General features: G+C 38.1%; 2 protein-coding genes across 4 annotated transcripts; both read left to right on the top strand.

The window, feature by feature from the left end:
• Nucleotides 1-233: 233 nt before the first annotated feature.
• On the top strand, nt 234-20,350 carry LOC147865726 (uncharacterized). 2 transcript variants are annotated; one of them, XR_015529432.1, is made up of 5 exons: nt 234-517; nt 2,440-2,834; nt 9,604-9,786; nt 10,039-10,195; nt 19,803-19,937. XR_015529432.1 is itself a non-coding variant. In XM_087316077.1 (4 exons), exons 1-4 carry the CDS (start codon nt 325-327, stop codon nt 20,214-20,216), a joined length of 1,185 nt encoding a protein of 394 aa, XP_087172203.1. In that variant the 5' UTR covers nt 234-324; the 3' UTR covers nt 20,217-20,350. The 2 variants fall into 2 exon arrangements, 1 of the variants encoding a protein (XP_087172203.1); XM_087316077.1 differs by lacking the exon at nt 10,039-10,195 and having other exon boundaries at nt 19,803-20,350.
• A 1,224-nt stretch (nt 20,351-21,574) lies between these two features.
• On the top strand, nt 21,575-25,035 carry LOC147865725 (uncharacterized). Of its 2 annotated transcripts, none has more exons than XM_087316076.1 (2): nt 21,575-22,037; nt 22,856-25,035. In XM_087316076.1, exon 2 carries the CDS (start codon nt 22,905-22,907, stop codon nt 24,954-24,956), a length of 2,052 nt encoding a protein of 683 aa, XP_087172202.1. In that variant the 5' UTR covers nt 21,575-22,037; nt 22,856-22,904; the 3' UTR covers nt 24,957-25,035. The 2 variants fall into 2 exon arrangements, with proteins under 2 accessions (XP_087172202.1, XP_087172201.1); XM_087316075.1 differs by having other exon boundaries at nt 22,825-25,035.
• Nucleotides 25,036-25,183: the final 148 nt, after the last annotated feature.

Raw genomic sequence — 25,183 nt, 5'->3', positions numbered from 1 at the left:
CCACTGAAGAATCATTATGCTCGTGGGCCAGAAGATTAGCAAGGCATTTATCGGAGACTTGTACCCCCACGTTGAGAGACGTGAAGAGAATGGCCGATTCATTCGTGGTAGAGACAAAGTTGGACGAACCGTTTAAGCCTTAAGCGGTTTAGGAACTGGTGTGACCTTAAAAGGTTTGGTTTGTCTTGAGCCTTGCCAAACCGAGCTCGAACTGGTTAAGGAGGCTCACGCTTGAGCAGAGCCTCCAAACCTCCAAACCGCTCAACTCAGCTCAGCTGATCATGGCTATGGCCGCATAGTGGACCCATCATACCCTAGTGAGTGATGGGTCCTTACGGCCTTACCGCCACAGACGCTGCTGCTGGTGATGCCTCGAAAGCCATCTGGCAAGGCTCCGTCTATGAGTTCGATTCCCTTCATGACCTTCTCAGCGCTCCCCACATCTACCGCAGATATGGTTGCCCTAATTCTGATGATCTTGCAGCTTCCATCGCCTCCTTGGAGGGTGCGGAATCAGGTTTTTTTTTCTATCCTTTCTACCTTCTTACTGTATTATATGATGTAAAGAAACGTCCGAGTTATCTGGTTGTGTTCTATTTTGTTTATTTATGAATGAAACAAAAACACCTATTATGTGCCACAGCGATGTACATAGCGCATATATGCATAACAAAATTTTGTGATGAACAAGCAACAATGCATGCAATATTTTGTTATATGTGTCAAATTTGTTTGACTAATGGAGCCAGCGTGCATAATGCGCATGTGCAACACCACAGATATGAGTAACCAAATTTTGCGATGAATAAACAACCAGGCATGCGATATTTTGTTATATGTGTCAAATTTGTTTGACGAATGGAGCATGCATAATGCGCATGTGCAAGTTGCAACACTAAGTATGCTTGCCTCGAGTCACATACATGACACATGAGATGGTGCATTGCTATTCTCTAAATGTTCTCATGCATGAATGAAATTACATACATCTACACACATATTCCATGCAATCCATATACATGAATCTGTGGTATGTGCTAATGTTGTAAATGAATTCAGCAAAATGTATGAATCACACATGCCACACATTATGTGCATGGTGCCTTTTGTTATGTACACAACTGAAAGATGGAAATTACGTCTGCTGCAAGAGGAGAAGTTGTAGGAGACATGTATGGTAATGCTAATTCATGACGACCATTAGAAACTTGATTTCTTTTTCCTCTTTATTAAATTGGTTAGAAGAGAAACTTTATTCTTTTTTCCTTTCTCAGTAACTTGTGAAGAACATAACATTAGAATTGGCTCTCCATACAACAGATAGAAAGAGAGAGAATTATTTTATTAACTTGGAAAACAAGATAACAAGGATCAGCCCCAAAATACCACTTGGTACAAAGATGGCCCACTATAAGACGCACTTCTTACATACATCGGAGGATGGATTCGTCATCAAGCCACCTTATATGGACATACATCTACCCTATGCGCTGCGTAGTGTGATAGGGCCGCTAGGAACTTCATCATATCAGCTACAGATTGAAGTAGGCAGATATACACGACTACCTCTAGAAGAGAGAATTTGCCAATTGTGTCATCAAGGAGTGGAATCTGAGGAACACTATGTTTGTCATTGTAGTGTCTTTTATGAAATCAGAGGGAGATACCATTGCCTCTTTAAACAAGGCTTTGGCCAACTACGCAAGGTAATGGAATATGAGGACCAACGATGCCTAGGACTTTTCTTGCTAGAGCTCAAGAGACATCGGGAAAAGTTGAAGAATACAGCCACACAAGCTCATCCACAAAGAACAATCACAACTTTCTTTAGCCCCATCACTCCTACTACTCCTATAAGTTCATCACGGGATACACAAATGGGCTCCAGACCAGGACATAACAAAGGGGTTACAATTGATCGGGCAATAACAATTTGTCGTGCACGTAGGCCCCGCCCCCATGGACCACGACCTCGACACCCTTGTCATTGACAAATAAAAGCCATTATCTCCTGCCATCGTAGGTGCTTCCCTCACTTCGGAGACATTTCCATTCTGGATCGACCTATGCTAGAGATCTTTTGAAGACAAAAGCTACAATATACCTAACTTGAGAATCTCATATGTGCCAAAAACCAGATTCCCTCATTTCTTCTCTTTTCATCTTATTTACTTTTATATTTACTATGTAGTATTTATTTTATTTTGATTTTTTCTCAAAGACGAGACAACACTCAAGATGTAATCTCTTATTTGGTCTTATAGGCCATTTTGGCCTCCTAAAAAAAGTTAATATATCTTTCTTTCTTCTTTCTCTCGTTCTGTCTCTTTCTTTCTCTCTTGTATGGGAGAGCCAATTCCAATTCCATAATTGGCCATATTCCCTTGCTCAACTCTTGTTTTTATTTCAATAACTCTTTATAATGTACCCTAATTACAGGATTCGCAACTTCTTCGGGAATGGGGGCAATTGTTGCTGCAACCATGTCAAATTGCAAATCCGGAGACCTCATTATTGTAAACTCTGGCATTTATGGTGCCACATATGAATTCTTTAATGTTGACATGCGACGCCTTGGAGCTGATGTAATACTTGAAGATGTATTTGACGTAAATGTGCTTGAGAAGATTCTGAAAGATGTTTCAGGTTATCAAAGGTATATGGAGAATGATACATCGCAGCGGAAGGTAATGGTTTTCCTGGAGTCAATAACCAATCCTTTGGTGAAGGTCGCAAATATATTATGTATAGCTGAGATATGCAAAAAGTATGGAGCAATGCTTTTGGTGGATAATACTATGGCAACACCCTTGAGGATGAAGCCAATCCTGGAAGTAAGTTGAATTTGTCTTATGATAATTTTTTGCAATAAATGATATTAACTGGACAATATCGTTAATTATTTCAATTTGAGGCTCAAATGGAGTATCATCTTGATGTTTGTTATTTGCTAATTTAGAAAGCATAATCAGTTGGATGACTATCCTAAACATTTAACATCTATAGTTTAAACTTAAGGGCCTCAAGTTCAAACCGTGGTTCCATTAACACCGAAGCAACAATAATGGGTTATTCACACTCTCTTCCATGATGATAATTTAGTTATGGACATGGATGTAACACCAATATGCAATGATAATGCATCCTCTTATCCTACATGGGCATATATAATGAGATATGTATTGGCAGCCAAACGGAATTGAAACATAGTTTTATGGGCATTGTTGGCTCGTTAGATGTTGTGTCTTCTTCATACACTTGTCCTTCTCCCACATGACATCCTGCAATAGAGGAAGTAGATTGGATTGGCAGAGGTTTGCAAGCACTTTAAACTTTATAGATTGTAGAAAGTTATTCCTCACATATGGTTATGTGCAACAGTTTAACAGATATTGGGACACACATGTGCATATGTGTCCATGATTGCGTAAAAAATTGAACATTGAAAGATGTTAGGTGATGATAACATGGATTTTCATGACAAAATAAAGGATTCAAAAGGAAAACTTACTATCATTGATGAGATCATGCATAAAAGTCCAACTACATCCACCATTGTCAAGTGGATTTGCTGGTCTTTTCATGGAACCAGAAGTGATCACCTTGAGATATACTATTGATTTGTCAACTACATTCTTATTGCAGAATTTGATTGGCGTCCTTGATGAATAATCATCATGGATAGGTAAAAGTAGAATTAGGTCACCATCAAGGGACACTTTCTAAAGAGAAGTAAAGAGAAACTAATGATCTGAAGGATAATGCTTGAACTCTCTCTCTCTCACACACACACATATTGCTTGTATCTTCTAGGAAATATGCATTTGTTTTATGCTATAAAGATTTCCATCTCATCTCTTATTTTAGAAACAGAGTGAAGATGGGTCAATGGTGCTCCTGAACACATCAACTCATGATGAGATGTTTTTGCATAATTGGCTGATATATTTAAAGTATACCTTCAGGTCTGAAGAGAATCAGGGGCTTGTTAACAGACAATGTAGAGCTTAGGCTAGTAAGCTAAAGGGGCCTCTGCCCTCAGTTTCAGGTGTTTTTTATATTTCTGAGATTTGATTAGCTGGATTAGGATGACCTAACAGGTGGTTCTTGGAATTCAAGGAAAGCAAAAAACTCTCCATTTGGATGATTGAGACTGGATAATTGAACCACTCGATTTACACTCTCAGATTGATGACTGATTAGTGTAACCTGGCCTTTTCAACTATTGGAGCGTGCAGTCTTTCGTTGTGTCGCACTCAGATTGATCTGGTCCTGGCTGTACAGGTAATGATGATGCATCAAGGGCCTAAATTAGGCTGACCCAACTTGATGAATTAGGCCAACCCGGTTACTACCTCATGTCCACTATTGGTTTTCTTTGATTTTAAGTGGTTACGGGCAAGCCTTAGAATGCACGTTAAAAATTACTGTGTAGATATTATTCTATGTTAACCCTTTACTCCGAAATGGTCCTAAAGATTCGGATGAGTAGGTTCAACAGGATGTAGCACACCTCCCCAGTTTTCATCACTCCAACCTTCATAAAATGTTTGAAATATCTATTTAAAGGATTATAGTAAGCTTTGATTGGGGTTCCAATTGGATTTTAGTGTCTACAAATATCTCTGTACAGCTGACAAGTGGGAGAGACATTCAAACTTCCATCTCTCATTACACTCCCTAATCCACAGATTGTCTTTATGCATTGATTGAAGGATATGCATGGTTTATCCCATTATTTTCAATCTCATTTAGCGTATATTTAGTTTAGTTTAATGCAAATTCTTTGTCTTGTGTCAATGATAAGGAATAGGTGTGGATGTGGTTTAAGGTCAAAGGTCAAAATTAGGTTAGAGATTCAGGCTCCCTATGCTTTGTCTTTGACAGATTATGGGTGGATTGAGCTTGCTGTCCATGGATTCACAACGTCCCTATTAATCTAGGTATTTGTATGTCAGGGTTTAGATTTTTTTATCTCCATTGTTTTCTAATTTATCTTTTTTCTTGTAACTTCAATCCTATTCCTGCTTGGACGATGTTGATCCACGAATGACACATGAATTTGGTGTAATGGGGGGACTCCATAGTAATTCTAATATTTCTGCAGTCACTCAATTTGGTTCTATATGCAAGGGGTTAATGACAAGAAATGGTGGAAGAAGCTCCAATTGAGAAGTATGAATGCCGAGTAACAAAGGTATCTAATAGAATGGTTGATACATAGATGAAGTTCTTGACACGAAAAGAGAAATATGAGAATGAAAGACAACGCAGATCACAAGTTGTAAAGTTTTGATACTTATTTCAATGGGAATACTAATAGAGAAGAAGCGATAAACATATGACAAAGACAATGGACAACACTTTGCTGTCCATTGTGCATGTTCACATCAATATCTTGTATATCAAGGTGTGTTTGGGTGTCAGACTTTGTTATTGCTTTAACAGATCAAAGAGGTAAAAATGTGCTCTTAGGGAAGTGAAATTACAAATATCACAAGTCACTCTATTTGAGATTGTAAGTCATTCATAATTTTGAAGAAAGTTCCAGAAGGTTGTGTTATGAATTGAAATACTAAGATCAGCCATGAATATTTAGATTAACAAAAGAATAGTTTAAGGGTGCTTAAACCACAAGGACCAACCCCGGGAAAAGGACAAGAGACAAACATAAAATACAATTAGTGTCCCATACCACCAAAGATACCTTATGTTATTCCTTGGAAGTTGAGATGAACAGATTCGAAAGAAGAGAGTTAAGCCTTACCAATGGAGTCTCAACATCTCAAGTGCCATAATGAAGGGGGTAGTTAGTGCCCTTTGTATAGCCTAACTCTTAGGCTCCTAGACCACCATGTGTCATAGGTCCTTATGGGTTTGTCTTAAGTCCTAGGATAACTAGTTTCCCACTCATCCTACACTTTAAACCATTAAATTGGCTTTAGTTTGGCCCATAAGGTTATAACTTATACCTGTAATAGGCTACATATTAGTTATGCACTCAGTGTAACTTTTTTGATAATGATGCAAGAGACTTATAATTTGCAATAAGATGGAGTTTGAGTCTTGATTCAAAATCACATATGGTAAACAAAAATGTTACTTTGTGTGCTTAAATGATATATTGGCTATTTGGCGTTCTTTATAACAAAAAATTACCTTGAATATCAATTGCTCTATTAAACAATGGGATCCTTGAAATTTGCCACATTTGTCATCCATACTCATAATTGTGATACTTATGATTTAACCAATTCCTATTAAATCTTCCATCCCAAATGTATCACATTGGAGAATTAATTAAGAGTTGCCATATGTCAACATGAGTATCCAGGGGTCATATTTATGCTATCCAAGCTCGGGGATTGGGAGATTCCCAAAAAACATTGTTGTGTTAACAAGAGTGCATGTGCTACTCGAATGGGACCATAGGTGACCTGAATTGGGAAGATGCGATGTCATTGGAGAGGTACTTGTAGTTGCTCACCCTTTTTTGTAGGCTCGTTTTTGTTTATTTCTCTCATGCAGTGGCCTCTGTGCAATCCTGTTGTAGATTGCTTCCGTGGAACGACTTTCCTGCAATGCCTTTGTGGATTGTTCTTGTGGAAGGGCCGTCGTTTGATCAGTTCACGGATTGGCCTCGTGTAAACCCTTTCCGAATTGAATAGGCGGTTGGGGAATTCTCCTCGTGGAATGAACTGGCGCTCAAGGAATTCCCTCGAAGAATCTCTTCGGGGAATGAATGGGCACTTGCAGAATTTCCTTTGGGAATCCTTCTCGTGGAATGAGTGAGCATTCGGAGAATGAAGGGGCACACATGCAACGAAGGGTTCTTGTAGAATAAAAGGGGTGTTCAAACAATGAATGGGCAATCACGCAACGAAGGGGATATTGTGGATTTGGCCTCCACTTTTTGGCCCTCTCTCTCGACGATCTCGCGAGTCAACCTCTCTCCCTTGGTTGCTCAACTTAGTTACATGATGAGATTAACAAACATAAGATAACAATTTAATACTTTCACAAATGTAAGTTAAGAACAAAAAAAAGCTTGTTTCGATTACGAGAGACCCATATAGAATAGGGTAAAACAATGGTGGTATTACAAGAGGTGAAGATAATATTCAAGGAGGAAGGTCCTCGAGTTTGGTGGTTCGAGCTCCTGATTGATGGTCGTGCACCTTTTGTCAATGTAGCTTCTCACAAATCTTGTATTTGAAGTTACCCAATTCAAGTGTCTCCTCTCACTAATAGTTGCACTCCCCTCCCAAGCAAGAACTAACCTCCATATTCCCTCTTAGCACTAATAGAAACCTTTAAACTTGACATCCCATCCTCTTTGGTTCAAGTCCTCGGTGCTCTTGCTTAATTTTCACACGCACGTGCGTACCTTTGCGACAACGTCACAAAACCAATGACATGATAGACCCAATGGTAGAATGAAGAGAAAGAGAAAAGGGACAACCATAAAAACAATGTAAATATGTAAATATAAAAAGAAAGATAGAATAATAAAAAGTCAATGGCCAAATGATTAAAGCTATTGATAATGGGAAAAGGTGAAAGGTTTGAATCTAGACAGATGCATATATAGGAGTTACTTACCCCTTTTTGTATCTTGATGAGAAGGGGGGGTAGGTGAGCATTTATTACAATAGGTGGGCCTCTTCTCTCGTTATAAAAACTGGAGAGGAGAGTTTATTTTGGGGTTTGATCATTTTTTAGGGTTTGATGTTTTGGGGAGACTTATGAGAATAATTTTCTTCTTTTTCTTGAGGATTTGGGGTAGAGTAACATCATCTTCCTCACCATTTCTATTAGGGTTATTATTTTAGGGCTTTCTAAGTGTTGATTGCCCGTGTGGATATTGGGCCACATCTCTCCAACTTCTTCTTCAAGGGTTGGGTTCTGGGGTCATTTTTTTCTCCTTTACTAACATTCTTTTAGAGTTGTGAGAGATGATATTTAGGTTTCTTCTTGGTTGAAAGAGGGGTGGAAGAGGACGTGAATGAGGGAGTGCAAATCCATGATGACAAAAGGCATGCCGGTTGTCATTCGTGAGCTCTGGCCACTGAAACTTGAAGATCTTCCCCCTAGTTTATTTCCCCTTCTTTTCTAATCCCGCTTGTTTCTACCCTATGTAAAAAAGGATTCGTGGTTGTAATCAAAATTGTGTTTTCAATCTAGTATTTGTTGTACAAGAATTTGTTAATCTTAATCTTCATTGATCTCGTCAACATTATTGTGTCAGATGACCAATAGGAAGATGTTAGCTTGCAGCCTAACTAGATGGGAACGCTCAAAAGGGCCATGCACCTTAGGATGCATGAGTGGATGGCTCGCACTATCTAGAGGCTGACAAAGTTGAGATGTTCATGAGGGACATATTGAGGTGAGGCGGTTGAGTAGCTTTGCAAGGGTTGTAATGCTGAGCCTACATGTAGAGATCCTCAAGCTGCAAGGAGAAAGCCGCAATTGAAGGAGTTCGAGAGAGGGTTTCTTGAAGTATATGGCTTGGATGACTCCTCAAAGATGACAAAAAAGGATTTAATGGATTCGGTCAAGTCACCCAGAAAGGCTATGAGCATCACAACACTAGTTCAAGAAACAATTTGGGCTTCTCTTGACACTTGATGGGACAGTACTTGACTTGAGTAAATTCCTATTATTCCTCAAGGCAGTGAATGAGAGATAGGAGGGAGTCAAACCTCCTTCAAAATGATGATGGGCTCACATCAGATTGGTCACCCGTTAAAAGGGCGTGCATTTGCTTTGACAAATGGCTGCAATGGGATGACGAGGCCTCCTCAAGCGGCCAAAATCCAATGGAAAGAATGCCTTATGACATGAAGGTCATCAGAATGACGGAAAGAAGTGGCTGAATGTGAGCTTGGAGATCCTTGATAACCTTATTTGATGTCAAATGATTTGATGCTATGGAAAAACTGATTGTGCACCTTGTTTAGAGTTGTAAATAGGAAACCATACAACAGGAAATGTATACGAGACCATGGTCAGAATGGTAGAGGAGCTGCAAAACACAGCCTAATGAGAATGAGTATGGAAAGAGATCCTTGATAGTTGACAAGAGTGTGGTAGATACTAGGTGTGAGATCAATGTCAAGGTCAAGTTATGAACCAGATTCTATTGCCATTCAGTTAATCATACATGCATAGCAGGAGAGCTTCAGTGTTGAAATATCAAGTTCTTATGGCCAGGTTGTTTTAAAGAATTGATGGTACATTGTCTTCTCAAATGTGCATCCTACTAGTGCATTGCAATGGTTCATCAGCAAAAGAAGATCCCACATGGACAGGGATCATAGTGTTACATTGCCTACTTCTCCTGGACTATTATTGTTTACCTTGTCATTATTGTGATTTTGTGATTCATGTTGAGTAAGAAATTGATTAAGTAATGACATCTCAGATTGCAGAAACATTGAAATGTGGAATTTCATATTTTCAGGCAAGAGAATCTCCTATACACATGATGATTGCATCAATGGCTCATATGAAAAGCCCCTGTGAATAAAATGTTATTTTTGCAGCTTTTAAGAAGCTTCACAGAGATTAAATGAAATAATTTTGGAGTTTTAATTACAGGGCGCAACTTTGGTGATCCACTCAGTTACAAAGTACTTAGGAGGGCACGATGATCTAATGGCTGGTGTGATTGTGGGTTTTCCTGATTACATTGATAGAGCTAGAAGTCTTGCAACACGGTGGGGTCTAATTGCAACTCCATTTGATGCATGGCTTGCAGTTCGAGGACTTCATACATTACAGGCAATGAATGTTCAATGTTCTTTTTCTTTCTAGCAACAGGTTATTCTATTGATGTAAATACAATGTGAACTGGCAACCTACAAAATTATTACAAGAAAAGAAGATATTAACGTCTTTTTTAAGAGGCCAAAATGGCCTATAAGAACAAACAAGAACAACAAACAAAATAAGATAAAAAGTGATTAAAGAATCTGGTTAACGGTACATGTAAGATTCGGAAGTCAGACATATTGTGATTTTTGTCTTCGAAAGATTTCTAGCATTGGTTAATCCAGAATGGAGAGGTCTCTGAAGCAAGGGAAGCACCTGCAATGGTGGGAGATGATGGCCTTTATTTATCAATAACAAGCGTGCTGCGATCATGGTCCACAAGACTGGTGTATGACAAATTGATATTGCCTAGTATATGGTAACTCCTTTGCAATGTCCTGGTCAGGAGCCCATTTCTGTAGCTCTTGATTTACTTGTAACATGAGGAGTGACGAGTCTATAGGGTAGTTATGGTTTTTTTCGTTGATGAGCTTGTGTGGTTGTATTCTTGCCTTTTAATGTCTCCTCGTGGCTCTTGTGTTCTAGCAAGAAAAGCCCCATGCACCATTGGTTCTCATATTCCAGTACTATGTGTAGTAGGCCAAAGCAATGCTTAAAGAGACAATGGTTTCATAAAAAATAGTACAATGAAAACCATAGTGCTCTTCAGATTCCACTGCCTGATGACACAATTGGCAAATTAATTCTTCTAGAGGTATTCATGCATATCTGACTACCTGAATCTCTAGCTGATGTAATGAAATTCACAGCGACCCGATCACACTGTGCAGTGTATAAGATAGATGTATGTCTGTATAAGAGGGCATGATGATGAATACCTCCTCCGGTGTGTGTTAAAAGTGTCTTATAGTGGGCCATCTTCCCTATCAAGTAATGTTTTGTGGCTGACCCACACTATCTTGATTTCAAAGTTAATAATATGATAGGGACTTTTCCACTCTATATTCTTTTCCACTTTGGTAGATAGATAGATCTTTTTAGCGTCCATAGAGAGGCCAACCCATAGGACCTAAGTACAAAAGTTATCTTGATGTGTGTCGCCTACGAAGGAATATTCATACTTTGAAGCACCAAGTCTCGATGTGTGAATAAGACATACACATATGAACTCAATCTTCTAGGTATTCTCTTTAGTATGACACTCTTAATATATATCATTATAGCTGTCCCAAATTGCACTATATGCAGAGCATGTAAAAAGCAAGTGCTGCCCATCCTCTACTAGCCCTTGCATACCTTACATGACTATATATTTGGTTGACTTTGATTCCATAATATAACTTCAATACCTAGGTTGTTAGAACTTTGTGTGATCGAGTGGGAAGGGGTGTTAGGACTCTATGAGAGTAAATACTCATATTAGTAATGAGGTAAGATTGAATACAATCAAGAGGCCTTCTTGGCTTATATAGAACCCAACATTCAGGATTGATGTTTGCAATGTAATATTCTAAGTTTGTCTTTTTAGCATCTTTCCACTCTTCCTTAGTGGGTCCATTAATCTTTCCCCAATAGCTCCATGTTTCAATACCTAGGTTGTTAGAACTTTGTGTGATCGAGTGGGAAGGGATGTTAGGACTCTATGAGAGTTAATATTCATATTAGTAATGAGGTAAGATTGAATACAATCAAGAGGCCTTCTTGGCTTATATAGAACCCAACATTCAGGATTGATGTTTGCAATGTAATATTCTAAGTTTGTCTTTTTAGCATCTTTCCACTCTTCCTTAGTGGGTCCATTAATCTTTCCCCAATAGCTTCATGTTTCAATACTTAGGTTGTTAGAACTTTGTGTGATCAAGTGGGAAGGGGTGTTAGGACTCTATGAGAGTTAATACTCATATTAGTAATGAGGTAAGATTGAATACAATCAAGAGGCCTTCTTGGCTTATATAGAACCCAACATTCAGGATTGATGTTTGCAATGTAATATTCTAAGTTTGTCTTTTTAGCATCTTTCCACTCTTCCTTAGTGGGTTCATTAATCTTTCCCCAATAGCTTCATGTTTCAATACCTAGGTTGTTAGAACTTTGTGTGATCGAGTGGGAAGGGGTGTTAGGACTCTATGAGAGTTAATACTCATATTAGTAATGAGGTAAGATTGAATACAATCAAGAGGCCTTCTTGGCTTATATAGAACCCAACATTCAGGATTGATGTTTGCAATGTAATATTCTAAGTTTATCTTTTTAGCATCTTTCCACTCTTCCTTAGTGGGTCCATTAATCTTTCCCCAATAGCTCCATGTTTCATAGCATCACTTGAAAGCTCTAGGAAATCTTCCATATCTCATCTTTTGAACCATTTTTTGATGTCGACTACCCAATCAAATGAGAGTTTTTTGTTCTTGTGATTCTTTTGTAGTTTGTATCCAACATTCCAAGCAAAGATGTGGTAATCTATGATTTGGCATATTCTTGACTTTTGTAATGTATCTATATGCTCTGTAGTGCCAATATATCTATAGACCGAACACCTGTTTCCAAGAGCATAACTTGATAGGAGGTGGTGGATTTAACACTAAATTTTCTCCTTAAAAACATCTTTTGAATCTTCTCAATCTCATTCCATGCATTAAGAGAGATAGTGCCTCCCCACACTTCTACTCCATAAAACAAAACTTGTGTTACCATGGCATTAAATAACATTAGTTTCACTTCCCATCCGTGAGTATCACTTTGGTTGCATTTATTTTCCAACATATAATAACTTTTCCAACCAGCTTGAAGTCTAGACTCAAAGCATACGCTCCATTAATTTGTGGCAGGTACATTGATACCACGATACTTAAATCTTTGTACAAATTGCACATGTTCTCCTTATATGTAAGCATAGGGTATTGGTGAGGCTGGCTGGTTCACACCACCTTCATTTTTGTTTTATCCACATTTATAGTTCGCTACTTGGCAAAATGCTTCTATTGCTCCAAGTAAACGTTGCATACCATCAACGTCATATGAAAAGTTAACCATGTCATCCGCATATAAAAGCAATAAGATAACTTGTTGCATAAGTTTAGGGGCATTTAATCCTTCTTCTCTTGCAACCCTATTCACCACTTCTTCCAATTTATCAATCATAAACCAAAGAGTGTAGGTGATAGTGGACATCCTTGCTTAACCCCCATGTTAAAAAGTGTTTTGAGAAACCATTAGATAGGGACAATCCAAGCTATATTGGAATGGGTATGTTACGGGCATGACCATATAATATCCGTGGTGAGAATTTACAGTAGTATTCTATACACGTGGATGTGTGAGGGTTAAATGAGAGTGTAAGGAAAGGGGGAGGATTACTTTTAATCCTTGGGATTGAGACAACCCATTAGGCCAAGTGTGAACTTGCCTGGGGGCCTTGGGTATCGCTATAAATAAGAGGCCTAGCTACCCTCATTTGAGCATCTAGTTGTGAGAAAAGCTGTTAATAGCAGCAACTGAAGAGTTAGAACAAAATAGACACAGCCAAGCTGTGAGAAGGCTGTTAGACAACAATAGAAAAAATGGTTGCAAAGAGTAGAGACACAGCCAAAGAGTTGTGCTTGTTTCTAAGTAGCAGCAAAAAATAATCTTATTACAAAAGAGGCTAGTATAAGCCTATTTATACAAAATTGGGAATGGTTATTTGGTAGTTAAGAGACTCTTGTACTACCAAACAGGTACAATAAACTAGGAATAAAAAGGGAATATCTTGGAAAAAGTGGAAGAGACAAAAGGCATTTAAAGCATTGCAGATTCTAGAGAGAGAAGGCATTTAAAGAGTTGCAAATTCTAGAGAGAGAATGTAGTACAGAGATAATAAAGTTGAAAGAGAGTGCAGGTCTGGAGCTGCCACCCTCCAACACCTCTCAGCTCCAGAACGGCCATCAAACATTGAGTCGACCGAGGAGCTGATTAATGGCATGCCTTGGAAGCGGGAAAAAAAAAACATAGAGATTGTTGTCAGCATAACAGTTCTGAAACCCAAGAGAGATAAAAAAGGTGTCAATTTTTTCATGCCAAGCTTTGGGAACTTGCTTTAAGCCATACAAGGCTTTGTGGAACCTGTGGACCATGTTTTTTTGCTCTGAAATCTCAAAACCTATAGGCTGTTCAACATCCTCTTTCAAGTCACAATTAAGGCAGGCTGACTTGACATTCATTTGAAAGATGGTCCATTTGTTGTGAGCAGCAAGTGCAAGCACACATCGGATAGAGGTGTACCTTGCTGTTGGAGCAAAAGTTTCCTCATAATCCACTCCTTCGACTTGTGAGTAGCCTTTTGCCACTAAACGTGCCTTGTGCTTATCCAAAGTACCATCAACATGGTATTTGGTCTTGAAAATCCATTTCAATCCAATGACTTGTCGATGTAGAGGCCGTGGGACTAGCTCCCATGTATGATTCCACTCAATGGAATCAAGTTCAACTTCCATTGTTGCTTGACACTTTGGAAGAACAAGGGCCTCTTTTGCTGTTGTGGGTTCTTTTGATTGCACAACAGTGCACAATAAGGCAAAGTTGCATGAGTGAGGAGGCTGTTGTGACTTACGTGTTCGAGAACCACATGTATACTCATGAAGTTCAGCATCGTAGAGATGAGAATCACGAATGGTGGCTTGAAGCCACTTGGGAAGTGGTGGAAGCTGGTTTGTAGAGGGAGTGGAAACAAGTGGAGTTGAGGGAGAGGATTGAATTGTCGGCGAAGTTAGAGATTGAGTAGGAGGAGATGGGGGGCTTGAAGATGAGACATCTTTGTCTAAAATAGGAGATTCCGAAGGAGCTGGGATTTCAATCATGAACTCAGGTGAAATCCTAGAATCATCCGATTGAGACTCCACAAAATGAACATCCCTAGAGATGACTAGGGACTTTGACTCTAAAGCCCATAACCTGTATGCTTTAGATTGTGTGTTGTAACCAAGAAATTTGCATTTCTTGGTTTTGGACTCAAATTTCGTCCTTTTATGATCTGAAATGTGAACATAAGCATCACAACCAAAGACTTTAAAATGAGATACTGAGGGCTTTACACTTGTAAATGCTTCTTCAGGCGTCATTCTAGCAACTGCTTTTGTTGGGCAGCAGTTGATGATGTAGACTGCTGTGTTGACAGCTTCACCCCAAAACGAGAGAGGAAGATCAGATTGAGATAGCATCGTGCGAGCCATCTCTTGGACTGTCCGGTTCTTCCTTTCCACGACTGCATTTTGTTGAGGAGTATTGGGTGTAGAAAATTGGCGAGCAATGCCTCGTTGAGAGTAGAAATGGTGGAAAGCTTGGGAGATAAACTCTCCACCATTGTCCAACCTGATCTTTCGAACTTTCTTCGATGTCTCGTTCTCCACGAGAGCTACCCATTCTTGAAATTTTGTGAAGGCTTGGGATTTTTCTACAAGAAAATAAACCCAAACTTTGCGGGAGAAGTCATCAATTATAAGCATGAAGTAGCGTGCATCACCTAGAGTAGTGGTTTTCATGGGACCACAAAGATCCATGTGCACTAACTCCAAGATAGATGTTGCCCAGTGAGTGGCTTCATGAGGGCAAGGCTCTCGATGTTGCTTTCCATGAAGACAAGCAACACATGGGGTATTGGGAGATTTGAAAATAGGAAGACCCTCAACTAGTTGGGAAGAGGATAGCTTTTGAAGAGAATCATAGTTGAGATGACCAAACCTAGCATGCCACAACGTGGGATCTTCTTGTGCCACCAAGGCATGAGAGCCTTGAAGAAGATGAGGAAGATGAGATTTGGAGTTTTCCAAGGGGCTATGGGAGCTTTTTAGGCGATATAAACCCCCTTCTTGTGTGCCACTAGCTACAATTTGTAGGTTGTTGGTGTCAATCACTTCCAAAACTGAGCTATCAAAGTAGACTCCATAACCTTGCTTGGTGATTTTGTAAACTAAAAGTAGGTTGGTAGAGATGCGAGGTACATGTAGCACATCTTGAAGAACGATAGGTTCTTCACTTGACGAATTGTCAAGAAACACATTACCCACACATGAAGCCTCAATGCTTGAGGCATCTCCTATAGAGATTTGGGAAGAGCTAGGCTTCACATCATGCAAAATGGATTTGTCATAGGTCATGTGTGAAGTGGCACCACTATCTACTAACCACTCATCGATGGTTGAAGTAGTTGTTCCAGCCAAATGTGAAGTATGTTCCTCAATGCCAAGGAAAACTGTTTCTTTGGCTGAGTGGGCCGAGTTGGATTTCGGTGTAGGTTGATTTTTGGTAGAAGAAGAGTTCTTAGCATTGTCCCTTTTCTTTTTCCGACAATCTGGCTGAATGTGAACTTTGTAGCCACAATAACGACAAGTGAGCTCCTTGTAAGCTGGGTTGTTTGGCGGTCTTGGATTGGGTTTGTTGTAGGAGTTACCATTTTGCTTCCACTTGCCTTTACTTGTCGCATGTAGAAGCGTCTCATTGGAAGTTTGAGCACTTTTCTTCCTTGTTGCCCTATCTTGTAGCATACCAAGAAATGTATTCATATCAGGTGTGTTGGGAAGAAGAGAAATTGTGTCACAAAATGCTGAGAATGACTCAGGCAACTTTATCATCAGACGATGCACAAACTCAACTTCAGTTGACTTGCTTCCCAAAGAAACTAGTTCCTTTTGGAGAGTAACAAATTGCGTTATTTGATCCATGATGTTGGGAATGTCATGAATCTTGAGATTAACTAGTTGGTTCTCAATAGCTATCATTTGAGCATGATTAGCTCGATGGTACCTCTTTCTGATGGATGTCCATAGTTCATTGGCTGTCTCTTCATCTGTATCTTGAAATTGACGAGCGATGCTCGGTTTAATATTAAACATGAGGAAAGCATGGGCACGAGAATCCTTATCTAGCCAAGCTTCAGTCTCAGTGTTAGATGAACCAGCAACTGATTTGGTTGAAGAGGATGAAGTTGCTGGTGGTTTCTTGTCAGTACCATTGACTACATTCCATAAACAATGGTATTGTAGCAAGGTCTTTATTTGCAGCTCCCAATCCAAGTAATTGTTCCCATCCAAGATGGACTCTTTGGGGAGTTGGGGAATGGTTGATGAAACAATGGTGGTATGTGAGGCCATGGATATCCTCCTCTTGAGCTACAACTGGACAATTTGCAGTTGTAAGTAGATGCTCAGGGTCGTTCTACTTCTCCCTAGATGCTAGGTGAGGCTCAAATGAGGGGAAAAGAAAATAGAAGAACCTCCTTTGGAGGTTGGGAGCATGGCTGCTAAGAGAACCTCCTCTATAGGGTTGGGAGGGAGGGATAAAAGAAGATAGGTTTGTGTGCTCTTTGGCAAAAAAAATCAGGCTGAGGGTATGGAGACCTCACTGCTCTGATACCATGTGAGAAAAGCTGTTAATAGCAGCAGCTGAAGAGTTAGAACAAAATAGACACAGCCAAGCTGTGAGAAGGCTGTTAGACAGCAATAGAAAAAATGGTTGCAAAGAGTAGAGACACAGCCAAAGAGTTGTGCTTGTTTCTAAGTAGCAGCAGAAAATAATCTTATTACAAAAGAGGCTAGTATAAGCCTATTTATACAAAATTGGGAATGGTTGTTTGGTAGTTAAGAGACTCTTGTACTACCAAACAGGTACAATAAACTAGGAATAAAAAGGGAATATCTTGGAAAAAGTGGAAGAGACAAAAGGCATTTAAAGCATTGCAGATTCTAGAGAGAGAAGGCATTTAAAGAGTTGCAGATTCTAGAGAGAGAAGAATCTGGGAAGAGAGAATGTAGTACAGAGATAATAAAGTTGAAAGAGAGCACAGGTCTGGAGCTGCCACCCTCCAACAAGTTGACTAACCACAAGGGTAGTGCATTTATGCTTAGGCCATATGATTCAAACCATTGTTGCATTTCAGCATACCAACAATGAACATCTCCATGCTCAGCAAGTTCTTTTGATCACGTAAGTGCCAACCTTGAGTACCTTCATAGCCATTGGATATAGGTCACTGATCAGAATAATGCCTGAGTCAAGACGACAGACAACATGCAGGCAAGGAAATGACCAGAAGGTCATGATATTCAAAGTAGACAACCTGACCTATTAGACCTAACAAAGATTAAAGCTTTGTATGTTTACTTGTCAAAATAGCAAAAGGAAATTTTGTTTTAAATCTAAAAAAACAAATTCTGGAATAGGATGATGTTAGCCCTTACATTGATCAATGTAGGGACCAAAATCACTCTGATCTAGAATTGTTTTTATTTTTGTTATACATATATAAACTTGTACATAAATGATGTTTCTACAAGTTTTACGCCTATTAGGTTAAACCAAAATGCAATTCTGGAACAGGGCAAAGTCACCATGTTCTAGAATGATATTTTTTTGTTGTAACATACTTTGATGTAGGGATTCTGGATTATTATTGTTATTTTAAAGCTATTATAATCTAAACATGGTTAAACAAATGTAAATATATGTTTGCAAAACAAAAGTATAATTCAACTGAATTGTATGATATTTATAGAAAATTATAATGCTATTAATCCTGGAAGTACAAAAAGAGGATAAAGCAAACTGAAAGAGCGATGGCAACCTGTTTTGCATGAATGACACAATGGTCACTAAAAGTGCTCCCGTGCTTCTTGCAATGCCCCCTAGTGCAAGACTTTGCCTCCATAGGATCTCACTGTAACCTTGTGGATCTCTTGCACTAGTTGTGGGAAGGACATTTTCAGAAGTAGGAGATCCACTGGCTTCTAAAAGAAGTGGAATTGTCTCAGAGCTGTAATCTTGTAGCTCTTTTTTGCCTATGGTCTTCGAGGTGGTATGGGTACAGACTTTGCATTTTGTAGATCAATAGTAGGGTTTACAGCTTCCATCTCCTCACGCCAAATGTTGTGTGTTGATTCCATTGGACAACCAGTTGGGGGACATTGATGATTGCATGAGGTGATGAGGGGTTGCATTCCCAATTTAACATTTAGAATCCCAAGTTTCTCCATTGGCTGGTGCTCTTGCCCTTGTATTTGTATGTACTTCTCTTCATCCTTGTTGGATAGTCGAAACTCCAGATCTTGGAATCCAGATTGTTGTGGACCCTCTGCTATGCTCTTGTTTGATGATTGTAAACTCATCTTCTTCTGATTCTTGATTTGTTTCATCATCATCTGATTCTTGATTTGTTTCATCATCATCTGATTCTTGGTTTGTTTCTTCACTTGCATGCCTGGTGGCTCGCTTTCCTCATATTGGGGGTGCAGTGTCTGTAATGATTTCAATCAGGACAGAGGACGGTCTGATGATCCCAAGATGAACCCTATAGAAAGGGATTTGGGATTGGGTTGTCTTCCTGATGTTAATTAGGTGATGTTAATGTCCATTCTTCTTATTATGAGCCATTGCTTGGAGAGAAGAAAAGAGAAAAAAATAAAGCGAAAAGAAAAGGGATTAAAAAAGTATGAAAGATAAAATGTAAAAGCAAAATACAAAGTAAACCAATTTTATCATTTGCAAAGTTGGCCAGACATGACCACGATATGCAGAAGTTGTGGATAGTAAAAGGACATGACCATACTAATTTGAAACATAGTAAGCCTGTAAAAGATTACATGATTAAAATCCTCAATTTTCATTCTGGGCTGGAAGTAGGTTGAAAATGTGTGTTTAATCTAGCTTGCTACAAATAAGGGGACACTGAAAGATAGCAAGCTTGTAAAGATTGTGTGATTGGAAACCTGAACGTTCGATTTGATTGGGAGTATGTAGACAGATAATCAAAGGTTAATCAAGCTACTCCTCAAGACACTGATTATATGTGCGGTATTAGGTCTTGCTGATCTCTTTGAAAGAAGACTGTATATATGGTCCTCAGAATCCCTTCAAATGAGTGGAAACGTCAATGTTCGATATGAATCCATTGACAATAGTGAAGTTTCAATTACAAATGAATTGAGCTACTCCCTGAGCCATGATGAACTGGTGGGAATATGATTCTAATTATGTGTGTAATTTCTTTATGCGGTTAGGTGCGGATGGAGCGAGCATGGGCTTCAGCGAGCACACTTGCATTGCGTTGTAAAGAGAGTGGACTAGTTTTACACACGTTCTCAGCACCCTTGTGTGCAATCATATGCATTGAAGTTTATGGAGAATTAGAAGGGGCCAAGAAAGCTATTGAAGTGTTCAGGCTAATCAAACTCTCACCAAGTTTTGGTGGCACTTCAACTACAGTTTCACACTCAGCAACAAGCTCACATAAATGTTTAAGTGTAGAGCTGCGACAAAAGCTTGGTATTAAGGATGGCATTCTTAGGGTATCAGTGGGGTTAGAGGATGTTGATCAGATATGGAAAGATCTTTATAGTGGGCTATTTGCAGCCTTCCAAATTGCTCATACATGTGGTGAGAAGACAAAAATGAATGATATAAGTTCTATATAAAATAGAGTGAAACATTTTTCTCTACCTCACATTAATGTGGTCAAAACTCACCATTAATTCCTCTCCTTAGCCTTGGTAAGGCTTCTGTAACCTTTATTTATTTATGCATCAAGGTTTATTTCTTATGTTCATGATATAGGTAATTCATCTTGATTGTGATTTCCCTAAATCACTACATGAGACCTAATATAATTGTAGGTGTTATTTGTGGACTGGACATCGTTTAGTGTACTGTGGACATCATTCTCAATATCTTTCCAACAAAAAAAATTCCATATTGTTTAGGCCTTACATAATTCTAGGTTTTTTTGCTTGGTCCAAATGATCTGCTATGCATTCCATATCCATGTGTTAATCCAATGTTCATTTTATGATTTATCTGGCTGGTAGAGAGTAGTTCATTATCTAGATTCGATGTAACAAGTGGGAAATGGATGCGTCATGATATAGAGCATGGTATGCATTGCAACTATTGTCTATGCCAACGCCCATTATTGTGAATTTGCCTCAGACTTAAATAGGTCACAAACAGGCATTTTAACTTGAGGATGACCATCTATTAATGGACATTAAAATTAAAGCATGGGACTTCATATTACATCAATTTGTCCTAGTCTATTTATGCATGGATTCATGAACGATTGACCATTTCAGCTAAGGATAACTCTTGTTTTGTAAACAAACAAAAAGTAGATGAATGGCTTCAGTCTACAAATGTTTCTGTACCTAATTTGTTTAATCCATCATATATGCTAGATGTGAACACCAAACTAGAAGAGCAAGAGCTCATAAGGAGCTTGCAATGGCGTGTTAACAATGTGCATTAATGACATTAGAAATGTAATATAGTTCATGGGAACAAGAAAAAAGCATTTTAGATGGTTATCTTCCATATAAGCTTAGTAAGCATTGAGCACAACATTGCAAGATGCAAAAGATTGCTATTAATCATTAGAATTGATTATTACACAGTTGTAATGGATTGAATTTTATCCACTTGCAAATACTTGAACGAAGATTGACATATGCTTCCTCACTTTCTCAAGATTTATTTCCTCTTTTTGAATGGGAGCAATCAAATGATTACATTTCTTGAGTATAGTATAATATCTTATCATTAAGAGCGAAACATTATTATCTTTCCATGTTACATGAGTGGGAATACTTTTATTTGTTTGAGAGTATGCAGATGAAAAGAATATGCACTTTATACAAGTGCCATTGTTAGGAAAAACCAAGTAGAAATTTTGAGTAAGTTTGTGTGAAGCATTATTAAAGTGACGATGTGTTAAAGACTCATTCAATGCAAAGTCTTTAAAATATTGGAGTTTTAGATGTACATATTGGAGAATCTTTTAAAATCAACAACAATTGACCATTGATTGGATTTGAGTTTTATCCAAAAATGCTCTAATGTTGTGCTATATTTGCTTATTGTGTCTATGACAAACGGTGTACAGAAATTCATTGTTTTGTTAATAATATGCATCTAGGTTTTGTCCCAACTGACCACTACTTGGAAGAAAATATGGGACATGTAGTTAGAAATTTTTTAATACAATACAATTATATATTTACAATTTCCAATCTTGACAAACTACAAAACCTGTATGTTTCCATGACATACTCGCATTCGTGGATCCAACGAATTCATACGCATACGAATGCATGAAAACGTTTTCGTTTTTAAAATTATTCATTTGGAGAGCAGCGAGCAGGGAACAGGGAACAGCTGTGCGTGACGCCTACATCCTCGCCTCCTCCTGCATCTTGTTCCCTGAAAATTAGGGTTTGGCTGAAATTCATGCCACTTTGAAATCAGTAAGTCTTTCTTCTCATCTCATCTATTTCTTCTGTATCCAATCTTCTATTCGGAAATTGTTGTTGTACATTGTTGTTAGTTTTTATCTTCATTAACTGTTGTCTTTTAGTTTCCTAGAAGGAGCTCAAGAGAGCTAAACAGAGGTTTCTGCTGATTATTGACACTTACAATTTTACCTCGCTATTATTAACCATTTCACCCTTCTGCTGATTATTAACCATTAAATTCCACATCCCAACTGAAGACTATCTTGTTTCAGGTTGGATAATAGATTCTGTAGGTGTCTGAAACTGGGATGTATCTGACTTGCATCTCATGCCCTTGGCATGCTTTGTCTTACACTTAGATAGCTAATCAATAGAAGAGAATCTACTAGTAAGAGGATAAATTATTATTATTGTCATGCAATTATGTGAATCGTTTCTTTGGAGCTTCTGAAGAGTCCTGGAAAACTCCTGTGTCCATTCCATTTGTGTTTCTCTTATTCAAATGCATAGATATATATCTTATCTAGTTATAAGTGACATTATGAGTGTGACTGGAGAGATATTTACCGTGATAATCTTTTGGAATGTAAGTGTAAATCTAGAGTAACTGTAATTATTTGGAGGATGCTATTGGAAATGTAAATTTGTGTATACTTTATGTAAAGGAGCTAGAAATGTGAGTGGTGCAACAGAATCAATTGTATAACATTTCTTAGTAAAGTTTGGTGATTGAGATGACATTTCCTTGAATCTCATGTTGAATTTTATTTTTTTTATGTATCAAATTAATCTCTTCCAGGATCATCTGAAGGTAATCATTTTATTAACAGGGTGAAATTTCTGCTGATTATTGACACTTACAGAGGTTAATTTACTGAAATGGTGAAGCAAAAGGGCTTTGAATGGGATCATGTGACCATTGTGAGAAAACCTTATAAGGGTATGCCTGTCGTTCAATGTAAACATTGCCACCATGTATTTGTTGGTGGCCCCTTTCGAATTAGAGCTCACCTATTGGGCTTGAAAGGTTCAGGTGTTGACAAATGCCGTCGAATTGATTCTGTCATAAAAGCTGAAGTACAAAAAATGGTATCTGCTATTAGTTGTGCAAATGTTGACGTGAATGTGAAATCATCAATGGAATGCAATGCTGAAAATAGTAGTGCAAATGTTGATGTGAATGTGGAGTCAACATCTATCATTGAAATGCCTTCATCTTTTGTTAATGCATCAACAAGTAAAAAGATGAAAGTAGACAATGCCAAACCCTTGAAAGTGTCATGTCAAAAGCAACTGGATAAAAATGCAGATGAAGCTATCAGGAGGTTTTTTTTTGTAGAGGATGTACCGTATGTAAAAGTGGGAAGTGCATATTTTCATGACCTAATAAAAGCAGTAGCACTTGCTGGGCCTTCTTATAAGCCACCATCTCCTAATCAATTACATAGAAGGAACTTGAATGAAGAGGTGAAAGATGTTGAAAATGAGATTATGCAAATTAGAGAAAAATGGAAAACTGTCGGATGTACTATTGTCAGTGATGGTTGGTCAGATACCAACAATAGACCTATAATTAATGTCATGGCTACTTCTGCATATGGCACTGTGTTTCTGAAATCAGTTGACACCAGTGGAGAATGTAAATCAGAAGAGTATATCTTTAAAATTTTAAAGGATGTTATTCTTGATATTGGCCCACCAAATGTTGTGCAAGTTTGTATGGACAATTCTACAAATTGTGTGGCAGCTGGGAGGATGATAGAGAGAGAGTGGCCCATGATCTTTTTCACTAGATGCACATGTCATTGCCTTGATTTGTTGTTTGAGGATATAGGAAAATGTGCTTGGGTTCATGATGTTTTGAAATTAGCTACAAAGATAATCATGTTTATAACACGAAAACAATATTCTTTGGCAATGTTCCGTAAGTTTAGTGAGAAAGAACTGTTAAAGCCTTCCACTACTAGGTTTGCCTATAGTTTTATCATGCTTTCAAACTTATTGGATGATAGAGTCAAAGGTGGATTAAGAAGAATGGTGGTTAGTGACCAATGGTGTCAATGGAAAGGATCGAAAACACAAGAAGGAGAAGAAATAGTTTCAATTATATTGGATGCTTCTTTTTGGGCAAATATAAAGAAGATCGTAAATATATGCAAGCCAATCCTAAAAGTTCTAAGATTGGCAGAAAGAGAAGGTGCAACCATGGGTTTAATTTATGAATGTACTCAACGTATGATAGAAGAAATAAACCACATTGAAGATGTAGATCATATAATGCTTGATGAAATTAGAGGAATATGTATGCAAAGATGGACAATGCTACAGTCACCATTGCATGTAACCGGCTTTATGTTGCATCCAATTTGGAGAGAAAAAATTCAAGATATTGATGACAAGGCCAATACAAGTTGGATGGAAACTATTACACGTTATACTAATGGTGATGTACATCTATGTGGTGTTTTATTGGATGAATTCTATGCTTATAGAACTCAAGAAAAGAGTACATTTCAAGTTCCTATGGCAAACGATCCAACTAGAATGCACAATGCAATTAAGTGGTGGGAAACATTTGGAGCATGCACTCCAAACTTAAAAAGACTTGCAATTCGTGTGCTTTCTCAAGGTTCATGTGCATCTTCTAGTGGAAGAAATTGGAGCACATTCTCATTGATACATACAAAAAGAAGTAGATTGACCGATGCTCATGTTGAGAAATTGGTTTATATACATACAAATCATTGTCTCCTTAGACAAATAAGGGAAAGGGGATTATGCCTCATTGAAGTAACATTAGATATGATCAACAAAGAAGATGATGATGAGAGGCTTTTGAGATTGCAAAACCAAGCTATTGATGAAAATGATGTTCATGAGGATATTTTTCATGAGCTTGAAGATATGGATGATGAATATGATAGTGCATAGACTCTTCAATTTAGAAGTGTTACTTAGAAGTTACAAGTTACAACTCTTTAATTAAAACTTTTCTTATGTTGGTGTGATTTTGAAGCCCTTTCGTATTTCTATAATGAGTGATTATTCTAGTGAATTAATTAACTTTTATTATGTAAATTTATTTTTCAAAATGAATGGTTTTATAATATTCTTGGAATCCATTTCTAATAATTTATTCTCAAATATTGTTAATATCA

The sequence above is a fragment of the Azolla caroliniana genome, unplaced genomic scaffold, assembly GCF_043228905.1.
Source record: "Azolla caroliniana isolate FFs.n. ecotype wild unplaced genomic scaffold, voAzoCaro1.0.p SCAF_3, whole genome shotgun sequence".
In the NCBI taxonomy this organism is placed as follows: Eukaryota; Viridiplantae; Streptophyta; class Polypodiopsida; order Salviniales; family Salviniaceae; genus Azolla; species Azolla caroliniana.
Note: the sequence above shows the minus strand (reverse complement) of the source record. Positions and strands in the feature narration are given on the sequence as shown.